Source organism: Vespa crabro, chromosome 12, assembly GCF_910589235.1.
Source record: "Vespa crabro chromosome 12, iyVesCrab1.2, whole genome shotgun sequence".
NCBI lineage: Eukaryota > Metazoa > Arthropoda > Insecta > Hymenoptera > Vespidae > Vespa > Vespa crabro.
In genome coordinates, this window is record NC_060966.1 from 4,528,320 (window position 1) to 4,545,819 (window position 17,500).

At 33.6% G+C, this 17,500-nt stretch overlaps 1 protein-coding gene and 1 long non-coding RNA gene across 7 annotated transcripts in view; one reads left to right on the top strand and one right to left on the bottom strand.

The window, feature by feature from the left end:
* Positions 1-148, bottom strand: part of LOC124428446 — a 6,600-nt gene extending 6,452 nt beyond the window's left edge. Inside the window, exon 1 of the long non-coding RNA XR_006943175.1 lies at positions 1-148. This exon is cut by the window's left edge and continues 573 nt beyond it. This is a non-coding gene — a long non-coding RNA (uncharacterized LOC124428446).
* The window catches only part of LOC124428440 (trinucleotide repeat-containing gene 6C protein), a 49,454-nt gene that overhangs the window by 12,844 nt on the left and 19,110 nt on the right, over positions 1-17,500 (top strand). Inside the window, exons 1-16 of one of the 6 annotated variants that reach the window (XM_046972457.1) lie at positions 257-1,365; positions 2,586-2,635; positions 2,781-2,893; positions 3,023-3,200; positions 3,506-5,833; positions 5,955-6,301; positions 6,397-6,718; positions 8,306-8,833; positions 8,953-9,332; positions 9,436-9,636; positions 10,261-10,419; positions 11,101-11,553; positions 11,641-11,961; positions 12,123-12,349; positions 12,728-13,100; positions 13,477-13,804. In XM_046972457.1, coding sequence (XP_046828413.1) covers positions 2,825-2,893; positions 3,023-3,200; positions 3,506-5,833; positions 5,955-6,301; positions 6,397-6,718; positions 8,306-8,833; positions 8,953-9,332; positions 9,436-9,636; positions 10,261-10,419; positions 11,101-11,553; positions 11,641-11,961; positions 12,123-12,349; positions 12,728-13,100; positions 13,477-13,804 — 6,214 coding nt within the window. In that variant the 5' untranslated portion in view covers positions 257-1,365; positions 2,586-2,635; positions 2,781-2,824. Of the gene's footprint in view, positions 1-256; positions 1,366-2,585; positions 2,636-2,780; positions 2,894-3,022; positions 3,201-3,505; positions 5,834-5,954; positions 6,302-6,396; positions 6,719-8,305; positions 8,834-8,952; positions 9,333-9,435; positions 9,637-10,260; positions 10,420-11,100; positions 11,554-11,640; positions 11,962-12,122; positions 12,350-12,727; positions 13,101-13,476; positions 13,805-17,500 lie in introns of those variants that run through there. The other 5 variants (XM_046972456.1, XM_046972458.1, XM_046972459.1 and 2 more) reach the window with 5 other exon arrangements.

Below are 17,500 nucleotides of genomic sequence, written 5' to 3' on the forward strand. Positions count from 1 at the left end.
AGCGAAATTTCAAGCTTCCTGCATCTTTTCTATTTTTTCTTTTCCTTTTATCATTAATATTATTATTAATATTAATATTAATATTAATATTTAATATTATTAATATTATTATTATTTCTTTATTTATAATCTTTCATCAAATTTTCTTTCGTACTTTTCTTCTTTTCTTTTCTTTTTTTTTTTTTTTTATAGCATAAAAACTGAATCGATTTACAAATTTTTGAATGGGCCTGGAGGGAGGGCGGGAGGATGGTGGGGAAGAGGGATTTCTATTTGCACGAGGAACGAGATGGAATGTTAAATATTGAAAGTAACAACAATTCAGTTATCCAATGATCTCCTGAGATCACTCTTATTAGTAATTAACACGCGATAATAACAACAACAATAACAACAACAATGATAACAATAATAATAATAATAATCATAGAATATTTTATCTTTCCGTATTATAAAGTTTTCATTCTCGAAAGTTTCGTATCCTCAATTTATTATTTAAATATTGATTTCTATGCGTTCAAAGTATAAAATGATTTATTCCTACGAGTATTACTACTCTTGTGAAATTCAAAAATGGCCGCAACGAATATCGTACGTACGTACGATAGCGCAGCGCATCCTCCTCCTCCTCCTCCACCTCTTCGTCGTTTCTCGTTCGTTTGATCGAACGGAGAGGTAAGATTAAAAGAAGAAGAAGAAAAATAAAAATAGAAAAAGAAAGAAAGAAAGAAAGAAAGAAAGAAAGAAAGTACGAAAGAAATGACGATGAGGTTAGGTGTCTAAATTACATTTGAAATTTTCTATCTTTGATTTTATTTATCGAAATATCATTTGTTGTATTAAATGCGATCATTTCCCTTCTCGCGATCGTGCCGTTCTCCCTCCCTCCACCCTCTCTCTTCTCTCTCTTCCTATAAATAGTATCGTTAGATTTCCCTGGTTTTCAATGACCGTCGTCACACGGGTGTCGCCGCGGGTGTCGCCACCGCTGCTTTGGCGATCGTCGTCGTCGTCGTCGTCGTCGTCGTCGTCGTCGCCGCCACCTCCGTCGTCGTCGTCGTCGTCGTCGTCGTCACCACTGCCGTCGTCGTCGTCGTCGTCGTCGTCGTCGTCGTGGTGGTGGTGGTCGTGGTGGTCGTGGTCCGTCGTGGTGCTGCCGTGTTGCGTCAATGTGAACGATACTCTCGTAGTCTGGCGTTTGCACGAATGTGAACGCGATCCTGTGCAGATCGCTCCCGTACGCCAGGGGAGGATGGTCGCTCGTAGGAAGAGTCACTACTAGCGAGCGAGTACGCGCTCTGCTATTCCGTGCGTTAGCAAAATAGCTTCGCGTAGACTGATTTGTTCTTCGTGGGCCGAAGCTAAGTAAGTCGTATCTTTCTACCTCTATCTCTCTCTCTCTCTCTCTCTCTCTCATTCTTTCTTTCTTTCTTTCTATCTATCTATCTATCTATCTATCTATCTATCTATCTCTATCTATTATTTCCCTTTCCATTTTCCGTGCTCTTTCCAGATGATAATATATATGGCTATGTGTGTGTGTATATATGTATATATATATATACACATACTACGCTACTACTATGTTACACTACACTACTATACTACATTATTACATTACTACTTCTAAACTACACTACTTTTATACTACACTACTACTATTACTACACTACTACTACTACTACTACTACTACTACTACTACTACTACTACTACTACTATTTCTCTTTTACTCTAGACAACGCATGTAACGCATCATTTCGAGTATCTTTATTCTCTTAATTCTTACGCGGCGCGCCGATCGAAAACGCGCGTGTCGCGCAGCGGTGAACGGAGCGGGGACGAGCGAAATGCCGGAGAGTTATTTTTCCGAGCTCAGAACGACGTTATCTAACCTTTTTGCGCACGGACGAAAAGTGGGAGGTGTGTGTGTGTGTGTGTGTGTATATGTGTGGTTATGTTAGTTCGTACATAGTATATCCCCCTCCCTCTCCTTTCGGGTATCTTGCCTAGAGAGGTATTTTTCTTGCTTTCTTTCTTTCCTATTTCTGTTTTTTTTTTTTAAGTTTTCTCTATCGTGAAAAGTACAAGTATATGTGTGTGTATGTGTGTGTGTGTGTGTTCGCGTAGGGTATTTCTTAAGAAGGATATACATACAATACTCATTCTTAACAACGGTCTGCACACGGTATCTCTATATCTCTTCAGGCGTCTTTACAAGAAATCCTTTCAAATAAACACTTTCAATGATTCCAATACGTGTCTGAGAGTGATATTTTATATTTTTATATGTACACATATATTCTTTTTTATTTTTTATTTTTATTTTTTTTTTTTTTTTGTAATTATAATAGGATAACTTTATCATTACTATATCTTTCTTTCTTTCTTTCTTTTTTTTCTGTTTTTATGTCATTAAATATTTCAATATCTTTGACTCTTCTTATCCCTCATAGTATAATATGGCATAAGAATTTATGACATATCTATTTCTACTTTCGCAAGTAATACTAATGTCAGTTAATTATATCAAGACAAGTTTTATTATCGGAGCTCGCACATTGATAAGTTTATTATTTGTTATAGATCTCTACTGGCATGGAGCTGGGAGCGCACTGATAGTGATAATTTATGAGGTTAGCAGCAAGTTTCCTATTAATGCTTTTTGGTATATTATTATTCTATTATACATATAATGATATACCTTGGAAAATAATAAGAGATATATTATTAGAATATGAAAGTTATAATATATTCTTTTGATGAATAATTTTTATTCAGATCTTGGTTTCTATGCATTGCCTGCCAAAGAAGAACTGAGCCCAATGTTTCCACACAATTCTAGTTCACATGAGATTTCTACAGAAACAAATGCCTTCGTACAAAATTCCATGGTAGGTTTATTTAACGTCGTTAAATAGAAATTGTATTTACATTGAAAGAGCAAATGGATTTTTCAACGACATATAAAATCACCATTATATTTTATAGATTGATGTTTTTCTTTTTCTTTTATATTTTAGGGGGATGTAGTAGTATTAGGGGAAAGCAGTCTGTATGGGGAGGGGGAATGGGAAGGATCAGAGCACGCTAGGTACTGTGATATCGAATCCATAAACAGCAGCAAGATGGCAGCATGTACTAGCCATCTGGAAGCTACCGCCGCCAATGACTTTTCAACCGTCCTGCCAAGCCAAACCAGTAAGTATCATCTTTTTATATGTTTTGTTGTTCTATCAATTGCTCGTCGTCAAGTTCTATTATTACTAGTGTTATTATAAAATTGTCCTTTCGCTGATATCACGGATATATTTTGTATTTTGTTAAGATTAATTAAGCTGAAGAAAATCATGGGATCAGCTTTAGTCTTTGCTGAGATGTCGCTTCTTTTTTGAAAATTGTAATTCATTGAAGGAATTAATATTATTAGAGTATATAAATGAGAAATTATAAAGGAATATTTCAAGTGGAATATTTTAGCTATAGTTTAGTTTTTATACTTACAGGTGAGTTCAGCTCAGCTGGTATAGGTAAGGCCTGCCAGTCAGTGGCGCCAGTAACCACAAAAAACCCAACAAATCACCTTCTAACTTACGATAATAATAAAGTAAATAACCACAACAATGCAGAACATAATCATCACAAGTACAGAAAGCAAAACACACCGGGCTTGCTTGGTCAGCTGGGCAGCTCCGCCAATAACTCTAAGTCTACTTTTAAGACATTAAGTGATAATAAGAATAGCTTTAGCGATCTAAGCGTTAGGGTACTAAGCGTAAGTGTACATCTACAAGTTACACGGGGTGAAGCGTATTGCACCGTTGGGGTACCTAGCCTAGTTAGGATACCCAAGTCTGATTGCCCCCAACGGTCGCTACGCCTCCCTAACTCTGTCGACAATTACTCCTTACTAGGGTCCCGCCTTGAGCTAGGCGACAACAATAAGTTTAAGGCTCATTTTAGTTTCATAAGTAATAATAACTCCAAGTCTGTGATATTGCTCAGCTCAATCAGCAACGGTGACCATTGTTTCCTGCTTGGCGGTGGTCCTGTCGAGATAGATGCTATTACTCTGAAATTCGGTATTATAATGGATGTCTTAACGAGATCGAAACTACTAGGTCATAAGTGTGCCCTGGTTATCAATTCTCATCAGACATCTAGACTGTTAACGAGCGATGAAACGTCGAACGAAAATTGTAACGTTCGATATACGTTAGCTCTCGAAAAAATATGGAACCTCTTAAAATCGCATTTCAGTGGCATTGATTTCAAATTGGTTCCCATAAGCGATCAGAATTTTGCGATATTCACCGCCAGTTCTTCCATTACGCTTATCGTTTTCAGAAACGAAGTAACTGACCACATCTCGCGATCTTTCCTGGAAAATCTCAAGCAACTCCGTGTACAATCTTTTACTTCTCCATTATCTAATGTCACTGTTACCGAGCTGATGCAACGCATATGTGTTCCACTATTAAAAAAGCGTAAGGGTAATGATTACAACGTTGGTAATAATAATAATAATGATGAATATTATAACAAGAACATTAGCATTGGTAGTATTGAAGAAGAAATTAATAGTAGTAACGATAATCCAGATGTTATTGAAGACATTGTTGACGTCGCTGTGTGCTACAAGACTAGTTGTATGATGATTACTAATGTTAGGATCTTAGGGTCTCAAAATGATGGTATTAGTCGTACCGAAGCAACAATATTTACTGTTGGTGCTCTTTCATTTCAGGATAACAATAAGTCTAACAAGCCTCTAAATACTAGTTATAAGATTAGCGAATATAGTAGATCAGTGGGTTCTGATCTTCAATCTAACTCTACCATTAAGTCTGTATCTAAGTCTACGCTAAAAGATAAATCTAGGATTAAGTTTGAAATGTCTCACACCGCTCGATTTAACGAATCTGACAAGAGAAAGCAAGTTAGGTTGGCTGCCAACATTCCTATAATGACTACCTGCGAGCCTACGATGACGCTTACAAGCCAATCAGCCACCATCACATCCCAAACAATCGGTGTACCTGTATGTCGAGCGGATAATCGCATATATGACGATGGGATGCGATCAGAATTTTTGAATACATTTCAGAATGACCAAATATGTATCCAGCGTATGTTGGCAAGTCGCACAGATGATATAATAACGAATGACTTGCGTCTTAATGAAACATTAAATCCTACACAAACTTACATCGAGACGCTCAAATCTTTAGCTACAGATGATATTCCGTTGAATTGCAATTACGATCGCACAGGGGCATGTAGTAATCGTCAAACTTGTGACTATGATAACGATAATTATCATGATGATTTTGCGCTCTGCTCTTACGATAACATGGCAGTTTATACAAAACCAACTGCATTACAATGGTCTACTTTAATTGCACACGTACGTGCATTAATACCTGCTTGTCGAAAAGCTTATGAGACCGATCGAACCAAATGTGAAGTTCAACAGCGAAGACTCAAGTTTATGTTGAATATTCTTTTCAATGAATCGACACGGCTATTGAACAAGGTCTACGAACCAATATTAAGCTACAAACAACGATGGGGTATCTCAACGATATTACAGTTAGCAGGAGGTGGTGAAAGTTCGCTAAATAGCGGAGGAGCTAACAATTGGGGTTCTACTCAAGCAACAACACCCAATAACAATAATACCAATCAATCAGGATGGGTTGGTACGCCAGGAAACGCACCTGGTAATGCTGGCACGCCGAACAATTGGGGTGGAAATTCTGTAAATAGATCAGTGTCCGGTAATCCAAATCAAAATCAGAATCAAGGTCCACCTGGTACTCAAAATACATCAGGTAGATCATTGTCAATCATATGTCAAACTTTTTAATTTATTTTAGAATCTCAAAAGTTATTGTTTATATTTACCCGAAATTTTTAATATTATTATTATTATTATTATTTTTTTATGCGCAGGAAACGTGAACAAAGTTAATAATCCAAATCAACAATCGAATCAGCAATCTGGTCCACCTACCTCTCAGTCAAATTCTACTCAAGGGAATCAGAATAGTAGTCAATGGTCTCAGGGAAAATCTAATAATCCAGGTGGTCCAGGACAAAATCCACAAAATAATAACAATAGCGTACAACAGCAACAGTCAGCCAATTCTAATGGAAGTAATAATCAATCTAATAATAATGCACAAGGATCTGTAAGTAGTGGTAACACACCGGCTAGTAATAATCCATCGACGAAACAACAGCTCGAACAATTAAATACAATGAGGGAAGCTCTTTTTAGTCAAGACGGATGGGGTTGTGTGAGTAAACGAAAAATATTTTCTGTAAGATTGATATAACAAAAAATTAATATATATTATTTCAATAAGTTAAAGACGTTATTTTCTGTCTTTAGCAACACGTAAATCAAGATACGAGTTGGGACGTACCAACTTCTCCTGAGCCCAATCTAACCAAAGATGGCGTTCCTATGTGGAAACCACCCGTAAATAATGGTACTGATTTATGGGAGGCAAATTTACGAAATGGAGGTCAACCTCCGCCGCATCAACAAGCAAAAACCCCATGGGGTCATACTCCAGCGACTAATATTGGTGGTACTTGGGGTGAGGACGATGAGACGGCAGACTCATCTAACATGTGGACTGGTGCTCCAGCACCTTCTCAACCGAATGCAGCACAATGGACTGCCGGTAATCAAGCCGGTATGTGGGGAGGTAGGCTAGTGAAGGCTGGAGATGCCAAAACTTTAGGAAAAAGATATTTTGGAATTTTATTGAAAGCTGTCGTGTTTTGGCACATTGTTATAATGTCTTTATTGTGATTATATACAAAAGTTTGTTCATTATATAATTTTCCTTATACCTTCTATATCATGATTTATAAAATGCGACTGTACAAGTAAAATTTGGAAAAAAAAAAAGAAAAAAAAAAAAAAAAAAAAAAATTTCTATATCATAGATATCATACCATTGGATTCTCTAAACTAACTAAAATTTCTTTTAAACATTAAATATTTATACGCTTATGTAAAATATCATTTTGAAAAATTTAGAATATACTTGTGCAGTTGAGAATAATAATTTAAAATGAATCCCGCCTGGCGGTTGTGCCTAACAGCTCTCATATATTTTACTATTTTAAATGTATCAATTTGTAGCTTGTATTAGTTCTGAAATAATTTTGCTATTATATACATATATATATATATATACATACATACATATATACATATATATATATATATATATATATATATATATATATATATATATACACATCTTGTTTTGTTCAACTAAGTATGGAGACTCTCCGGCATTCACAAAGCTTTATAAGTTATGGGGAATAACTAATTTGTTTTGCTATTTCTCTTATGCTAAATATGTCTTAAGTCTTTCTTATTTTATATACATATGTGCTGTTTCTTTTCTTTTTTTTTTTTTTTTTTTTTCCCATGCTCAAACGCTGTGCTTTTTTCCATGTAAATGATGCTTTTTTTTTTTAGGCTGAATATATATCATTTATTAAGCACTATTAAACTCCTTTAATGCCCATGTTAGTAGTCTCTTAAATCATTTTTAAATTATGCGGAAGAAAAATGATAATATCGTTAAATTATATATGAATATATTCACGCATATACTTGGATTTTATTAGATATATTATATAAAGTTGTGTATAATTCATTCTTGCATCATACTCAACACTGTAGAAATGTCTGTGTGATACATTTAGATTTTCAGATTAGATATCTCAATTAAAAAAAAAAAAAAAAGAACATACGACTGATCGTGAATTTGTAATATTAAAATTTGTTTTCATTAATATTATTTCACTGTTAGACTTTATGGGCATTCAGGAGTCTTGATTCAATGTAGCATGTAATTTGTGTATTATTGACAGTTTTATAGTAACTCGTTAGTAAAGTTATTACTTTGAAAAGTAATAACTTAAAATTACAAAGTATATCAAATAGTAAATATTTTCATTTCTGTTTAATCAAAAAAGAAAAAGAAAAGAAAAAGAAAAAAAAAAAAGAAAAAAAAATGTTGAAGAATATTTGTCGAAAGTGCAGCAATTAAAAATAATTTCAATATTTATTATGTAAATTTCTTGAGGATACGTATGATCTCTCTGTAAAAAAAAAAAAAGAAAAAAAAAAAAAGAAAAAAAATGTTCATATATTTGAGATTACCTTTGCAGATAATAAATTTAATAAACAAATGTTTAAAATTATATCTACAAAGAGATCTTGAAAATGTTGTTTTCAATATACTATTACATTGATGACTTTTTATAAACAGGAACAAATTGGGCTGATCCAAGACTCGATCATAATAGAGATCCACGTGATTTACGATCAGTGGATCCAAGAGAGATGCGAGATCCTCGAGATCATCGCATGACTCTTGATCCAAGAGATCATATGCGCGTAATGGATCCTATGGCACGTGATCCACGAATGGGTGATATGCGCGGTGATCCACGTGGCATTTCTGGACGTTTGAACGGAGCTAATACCGATGCTATGTGGGGACAACCACCTGGTCCTCCACATCATCAGATGGGTCATCAGCATCCATCTGGTCCACCAACGAAAATGCTCAATCCTTCGAACATGAATCAATGGGCAGCTCCACCACCAAAGGATATGATGCCTGGTAAACCTTCGGGATGGGAGGAACCGTCACCACCTACGCAAAGGCGTAATGTGCCTAATTATGACGACGGTACGAGCTTATGGGGAAATCCGGCAGCAAATCAAAGGACAATGCCTGCCAGTAAAGTATCTCATTGGAAGGATTTACCAACCCCGAACATAGCACGCGGTGGTAAGTAATTTGAAATAAAGAAAAAATTTATTTTTCATTTTAATTATATATATATAATCTCAATGTTATGAATTATATAAAAAAAAATAAATAAATAAAATAAAAAATAAAAAACGCAGGAATGCAATGTCCACCGGGGATGCCTCAGAATAGAATGCCTGGGCAACCAGGTATGAAACCAGACGTAGGAGGTCCAGGTATGTGGGCTCACCCTGGAGCTCCTGGAGGTCGCAATGGGACATGGGCAGATGGGCCTCACGATACTACCTCTTGGGATGATCCTAAAACACCAGCAACATGGAACGAGCCTCCATTGAATCCAGCAACTTGGGGAGGTCCTGCTACTCATAAACAAAAATCAATGGGACCTGCTGGTAGTTGGGTAGACTCTGACATTGATCCTACACCAAGTTGGGGTCATCCTGCTAAACCTTCGTTAACGAAAGACTTCATTTGGAATAGTCGTGAATTTCGTTATCTTTGTGACTTAGGATATAAGGTATATAAATATATTATTATTTATAAATATATATTGTTATTTTTTTTATTTATTTATATGTTGTATTTAAATGACGTTATTGATATTTAATTTGTTTTTAAAGAAAGAAGACGTGGAATTAGCTCTTAGAAATCGTGAAATGAATAGAGACGAAGCGCAAGAACTTTTAAGCCAGATTCGACCTCTTGATCAATGGCCACGCCGTCATGATACACATTCTGGCTATGATCCAACTAATCAACCAACTACTGCGCCAGCATATCCGAGATTCAATCACGTGACACAACAGATGTCTTTCCCACCGGTGAGTTTGTCAGATCATTTTACACCGACCAAGTGTTCTGTCCAAATATCCATTGTTATTCTTTAACAATTAAAATTAATTTCCCTCTTCCCCCCCCCCCCCTAATCATTTCGTTTTATAGTGAAAAAAAAGAAAAAAGAAAAAAGAACAAAAAATGATGAGAATAATGATAACGAATGTTAATGAAAAATTTTTATTTGACATTGTCATTGAGTGCATTTATTGCGTGCTTGTTGAGTGTTTTATATATTTCAATTAACAGCGTCTGATAATATCATTTCTTTTCTTTTCTTTTCTTTTTTTTTTTCTTCTTTTTTCTTGGCTTTCTTTTTCTTTTTTTTTTTTTTTTACAAAAATTTAATTCATGCGGATGTTTGTTGTGTTACGTGTGTGTTACAATATCATTTAAATCTAATTTTATGGAACTATAAAATAACATTTACGAAAAATATTTTGTTTCGTTTCGTTCATTTTAAACAAAGTAGAATAAGTAAATAAAAATATATGTATATATATATATATATATATATATAGCAGTATATATACACCATCACACATGATGGGCGATTAGAAGTAGAATTAGGAGAAGGGAGCAGGGTACACGGTATTTGTATTGTAATACAGGGGGCAGGAGTGCCCAGTGCTGCATCTACCGGAGGGGTAGGTGGTTCAGTGTCCAGTGCTAGTCTCCTGAAACTTCAACAACAGCAACAGCAGCAAGCAGTTGTTCCGTTGCAGCAACAGCAGCCAAGTACCAATGCACCACAGCCACCTTTCAACCAGGTGAACAACCTGACGTCTGAAATATTTAATTATTATAGGATTTATTTTCGTTATTCTATTTTTATTCGCTATTTAAAAAGTATAAAAAATTTAGAAAGAAAGAGAGAGAAAGGGACAGAGAATTTTTGAGAATTTTTGAGTTAAAAAACAGAAGAATAAATTATGATTTTTATGTGATCAAGTAAACATTCTTTCTTCGTTTTTTAGATTAAATATTTTAACAATATCTAGAGAGGTAGAAAGTTTATTACATTTATCAAATTGTTAAGTTTATGTGTTTATCAAATTGCATTTTAATCGCTTATCATTACGTATATCATTTTTATTTCGTTTCGTTTTTCATAATTATTTCACGTTTGTGCCGTCTTTTAATATATTAAAGAGTGTTTAACTGTACTATTATATTTTGTTAAGGTATTAAGTTTCTCTATTATTATTATTATTATTTATTTATTTATTTATTTATTTTTTAATTGTACGTAATTTGGTTGTACTTTATAAATCGTAAGGGACAATTAACAATAATTTATGATTGTGATCATAGTTAATTTTGTAATTAATTTATATAGTTACATACTCTCTCTTAAGTGAATATCAAAATTGCGATTAGATTTTTATTTATAAAAAATAGTTTTTAAGAATGAAGACGTTAAATTTTGTTTTCTTTTTTTTTTTTTTCAGGCATCACGTGCACCGCAAAATCAACCATCTAATCAACAACTTCGTATGTTGGTACAACAAATTCAATTGGCTGCTCAGGAAGGATATTTGAATCATCAGATATTGAATCAAGCATTATCACCGCAGACATTGATTTTACTGAATCAACTTTTACAACAGATCAAGATCTTACAACAGTTACATCAACAACATTCTGTCCAGAGTTCATTGAAGGGCAACAGTCCGTCGGTTTTGCAAATTAGCGTACAAATAACTAAAACAAAGCAACAAATCGCAAATCTGCAGAATCAAATTGCGGTTCAACAGGCAACGTATATGAAACAACAACAGCATCAACAACACGCTGCCCCACCGTCTCAGGCATTGGAGTACTACAAAAGTTCGGTACACGATCCCATGTCAGCATTACAGAACAGCTTCGGCGATTTGACAATGAACAAAGAGCCACCTGTTGTTAGTAATATTATAATAAAATTATATAAAATAAATCATATAATGGGATATTATACAATTGGATTATTGGAAATAATTTTCTTTTAGAGTCAACAACAATCAAGATTAAATCAATGGAAGTTACCGTCACTCGATAAGGATGGTGATCTAACAACAAATGAATTTTCTCGTGCTCCTGGTACTACCAGCAAACCACCAACTGCCCCAGGTGGTTTAACGCAGTCACACAGTAGCCCTAATATGAATCCTTTGCTTAGTCAAGGCGATGGAACATGGTCATCTAGACTTGGTGATAGCGGTTGGCCAGATCCAGGAAATACAGATTCCACGGATGGAAAAGATTGGCAACCTGGTGGCGCTGCATTCACTGATCTAGTACCGGAATTTGAACCGGGCAAACCATGGAGGGTAATCCATTCCCAATACCGTCAACGTCTTACTATTATACGCTTTCATATTATTATAATTTGCTAAATATGATAAATATATATATATATATATTGTTAGTTAACGTGAAACATTAGTATTTAAGATTTATCCGGGTCCACCTATATTTGATGTCATTTTAGGGTACCCAGATGAAAAGTATCGAAGATGATCCCAGTATCACTCCTGGTTCAGTAGTACGTTCTCCTCTTTCGCTGGCTACTATAAAGGATCCTGATGCTATTTTCTCATCGAGTAGCAAAACGTCACCGCCACCTCAAAATGCTAATCCGGATACATCGATTCCCAGTTTAAGTAATTCTACGTGGACATTCAATCCACCTGCTACGACGCCTACTGCATTTACTAGGTATGATTTATCAGTTGTTTTTTATTTTTCCTTTCTTTCTTTTTTTTTTCTTTCTTCCATCAATTACTCCATTACAATTGTTAGTGTGCAAAAAAAAAATTGTTGTATATAATAATATTATTTGTCATATAGTATAATAATTATACTATACAATAATATTATTTTATTTTATATAATCCATACCCCTAAGAATGGACTTTGATTTTATTATTATAATATATTATATTCCTTATGTAGTAATTATATATATGTATTAAAAATTGTTATTAAATAATTTATATTAAGGAAAAAAAAAAAATGTATAACTTGAAAATTACGATGTTATAGGGGATTAAAGTGAGATTTATCGTTGATAAATATTTCAATTGCATTATGCAGCTCGAAAAATACATGGGAGTCAGCACCACCGCCAACTGCCGTTACTTCTGAACTTTGGGGTGCACCAATGAGTAAAGCTCGAGGTCCTCCTCCTGGCCTAGGAAGTAAAGGCGCCGGTAGTACCAGTAACGGTTGGGCTGGTTTAGGAAGTGTCACCAAATCCTCCAGTTCCTGGGGTGGCCTCCAATCCAATCCAGTTAGCAATTCTAGCTGGGTGTCCACATGGCTTTTACTGAGAAATTTAACGCCTCAAATCGATGGCTCGACATTGAAGACCTTGTGTATGCAGCACGGACCGGTTCAAGATTTCCGATTATATTTGAATCATGGAATTGCTCTTACCAAATATTCCTCTAGGGACGAAGCGATAAAGGTAAAATCGCAAAGATTTTTTTTTTTTTTTTTTTTTTTCTTTTTATTTAAAAATCCATCATCAACGAGACAACAGAACATTCAAGAGTCAGTCATTAAATTAAAATTAGATAAATAAAAAAGTAAATTAAAAATATATATATAGACTCGATCACAAATAAACTCTTTTCGATATACTCAACAGAATTAATAAAACATTTATGTATAACATATGTATATACGTACATGTACATTTTTTTTCTTTTTTTTTTTTTTTTTTGGATCTATGTGAACCGAAATGTAGAGCAAATATTTTTCTACAATCGAATGAAAATAAGGTGAAAAATAAGAATGGAAAAAAAAAAAAAAAAAAAAAAAATTAAAATTTTTGATTTTAGGCACAAGGAGCTTTGAACAATTGTGTATTGGGAAATACAACGATATTCGCTGAATCACCCGCTGACAGCGAAGTGCATACTCTATTGCAACAACTAAGTCACGGTGGTCAACAACAAGCTGGGGGTTCTGGTGGAGCTAGCTGGGGTTTACGACCGACTAATAAAGCTGGCCCACCACCGGATACATGGGGTGGAAGTTCCAGTCAATTGTGGGGTGCCCCACCGACAACCAATTCTCTATGGAGTAACACAGGTATAGACAGCAGTGACCAGCAAAGAGCAACTCCTAGTTCTCTCAACTCGTACTTACCCGGAGATCTTCTGGGAGGTGAGTCGATGTAGAGAACGAGGCTATCCACTCAAGCGCATTACGTAGTGAAGTTTATGCGACGCAATTGAAAACAAAAACAAAAACAAACGTAGGAAAAAAATAATTACAGCAAAAAAAAAAAAAAAAAAAAAAGGAAAAAAAGAAAACAAACAACAAACAAACAAACAAACAAACAAACAAACAAACAAAAAAAAACGAAAAAGCGACGCAAATCTTTATAAATATTCGCCTCTAACGTAAAGAGATAAAAATTCGTTCGTGATCTAAAGTTCTATAACCTTCCCCCGACCACAACCCCCAACCATCCACTTACCCACCAACCAACCACCCCCTATCCCCTTCCCCCCTCTCTCCCCCTCCCCACCGAGTTCCTCTGAATATTATAATTGCAAGAATTAACGAAATAATCTGCTTTTATATACACATCATAAAATTGTCACCGGAGACTGCTCGAAATATATCTATCGAGAGTCCATAATTCTCTCAAATTTGATCGTAAATGGAGATGGTAGCGCGCGAATCGTTTAACGTTCTCAATGCGTCTTTGGAGAGTTAAGTATGAGAAAGAGAAACAAAAGATTAAATAAAATAAAATAAAATAAAATAAAATAAAATAAAATAAAATAAAATAAAATAAAATAAATAAATAAAAAGAAGGAATAATATTAACGGACGGGGTCTTCACGAAACACGTCAATTACACAAAAAAAAAAAAAAAAAAAAAAAAAAAAAGATTGTGCGCTAGGGTGATGATGCAATGAAATATTCTTATGAGTTACTTAACGAAAAAAAAAAAAAACAAAAAAAAAAACAAAAAAAAAACAAAAAAAAACAAAAAAAAATCACATTCTCGTATCTGCCTCGGATTAAAAATATATATATATATATATACATATATATATATATATGTGTATATATATGTATGTATATATATATATATAAAAAATGTACCAGGTGTCACAAAAAGTATAACGGAAGTACAGCCAAATGATCTTATGCGTTAGATATCTAATTTTACATGACAAAACTTAATAAAACTAACTTACAGTCTGATCATTCTAAAGAGACTTACGATGATAATTACGTGGAGAGACTAATTGTGATCCACTATTAACACATATTCAATCGTCTCTTTTTATCATGGGTGTGTGTGTGTATTAAGCGCGATGATGTATATCTGGGGCTTTGGTAAAAATCGCGGCCTTTATCGACGATCTCGTAATAATGATGATAATGACGATGATGATAATGACGATGATGATGATAATAATAATAATAATGATAATAATAATAATAATATTAATAATAATAATAATAATAATAATAATAATAATGATTGATTAATCATGATGACGATGATGACGATAATCAGATAACGAAGGAAAATTATTATCGTCGTTATGGTATATTATTTATGACAAAATGAGATGAAGAAAATTTTACGAGGAAAATTAGGAAAAAGAAGAAGAAGAAGAAGAAGAAGAAGAAGAAGAAGAAAAATAGAGCGAAGAGGAGGAGAAGGAGGTGGTGGAGGTGGAGGAGGAGTACTAAGAATAATAATAAAAATTGTTGTTATGTTTTTCAACGAAATAAAACATAAATTAGCGAAAAGAGATCGTCGACACAACCGTAATTTTCATCAAAGATTTATTAAAACAGGACAAAGGTCTTTGATTCTTTATCAAAGAGTGTTCAAATTTTGCTGGACAGTTTTACGAAGACTGCAGCGAGTATCAAATGTAGACTGTACGAATCTAATCAAAAAGAAAAAAAAAAAACAAAAAAAAACAAAAAAAAAACAAAAAAAAATTAAAAAAAGAACCAAAAAAAAAACAAAAAAAAAAACAAAAAAATTATAGAGGGGAAAGGAAAGAAGAGAAAAAAGCGAAGCGAAGGAAAGAAGGAAAAATAAAAGTCACAAAACAGTGGAAAGGAAGGAAGACCAAAAAAAAGAAAATGCAAAAAAAGGAAAAAGGAAAGAAAAGGTATTGCGAAAAAAAAAAAAGAAAAAAAGAAAAAAAAATAAATAAATAAATAAAATAAATAAAATAAAGTAAAGTAAAGTAAAGTAACGTAAAGTAAAGTAAAGTAAAGTAAAGTAAAGTAAACCTTATAAAAAAATAAATAAATAAATAAATAAAAAAAAAAAAACAAAAAAAAAAATAAATAAATAAAAAAAAAGTGAAAAAAAAAAAAAAGAAAAGAAATAAATAAACACAAAAGCATTGACGTCGTTGCCCTTCTCAATGTGTTCTCTGATCTCTGAAACGCAAGATACATGAGAGTGATACATACAGGGGATATGGGGTGGGTGGGGGGTGGGGGGCTTTTAAGTGAGGGGGGGACCAGGTCGGTAAAAAAAAAAAAAAAGGGGCAACGACGCAACGATACCAAATGTTATCGCAATAACGTAAATTTTATTCTATATTAGATCTATAAATGCCACCTGTCGTGCCAATGTCCAGTATGTCTCTGTACCATTTTATTAATGTAGAGTTTAAACACAGCAATGAGAGAGAGAGAGAGAGAGAGAGAGAGAGAGAGAGAGAGAGAGAGAGAGAGAGCGAGAGAGAGAGCGAGAGAGAGAGAGAGAGAGAGAGAGAGAGAGAGGAGAATCCGTTCTCGTGAGGAAATGATTAAATACGTTTGAAGGAATAATGGGGGATTTTATGATACGTATAAAATAGGCGAGAAAGCAAGTGCACTGTCGTCGAATGAAAATTGATTTAGAAAGATGATAAAAGAAGAGAAAGGAAGAATTAAATTTAAATTATAATTATAATTATAATTATAATAAATTATAATAATTATTTCCTAGTATATATATATATATATGTGTGTGTGTGTATATATATATATATATATATATATATATATATTGATCGTAATATACTAGGTAATCTGTTTTATACATTCTTTTCCTTTTCTTTTTTTTTTTCTTTTTGTTTCTTTTTTCCTTTTTATTTATTTATTTATTTATTTCTTTTTTCTCTTAACAAAGATACATAGAAAGAAAAAATGATACATAAGGGGATAGAGGGGGGAGAGAGTGGGTGGAGTCGGGGGTAATCGAGATTAAGACAATGGCCATTAATATATATATATATATGTGTATATGTATGTGTGTTATAACAACGTCAAAATGAACTGTGAAAGCGAATAGCGAAAAAATATATATATATATATAGAGAGAGAGAGAGTGAGAGAGATGGAAGGGAGGAAGGAGGGATAGAAAGTTCCTAAATGATTTCAAAACTTACTATTTTCCGAGACATTTTGGGTTAATTTCCTTTTTTCTTTTTTTTTTTTTTTTTTTTCTTTTTATTATTATTATTATTCTTTTCAGATTATAAAATTATAAAATTTATTGCAATTTAAGGAAGAAAAAGAGAAAAAAAAAAGAGAAGAAAAATTAGCCAAATTTGTCGATGAAGAAAGAAGTAATTGATTTTGAAAAGATCCATCTAAGAACTTTTGAATAATCATCTAGGAACATTTGCAATCGGCCATCCTGTTATAAGTCGTTCGAATATAACAATGGATATTTATTTTTTGTTTCTCTTAAGCTCAATGATAGATGGAAAAGAAAAATGATAAGTCCGACGAGATATCTTCGTTCCATCGTTTAGATTGAATTTATTGATTTTTCTTTTCTCAACGTCAAAGGTACCTGAATGGACTGATTAAACAAAA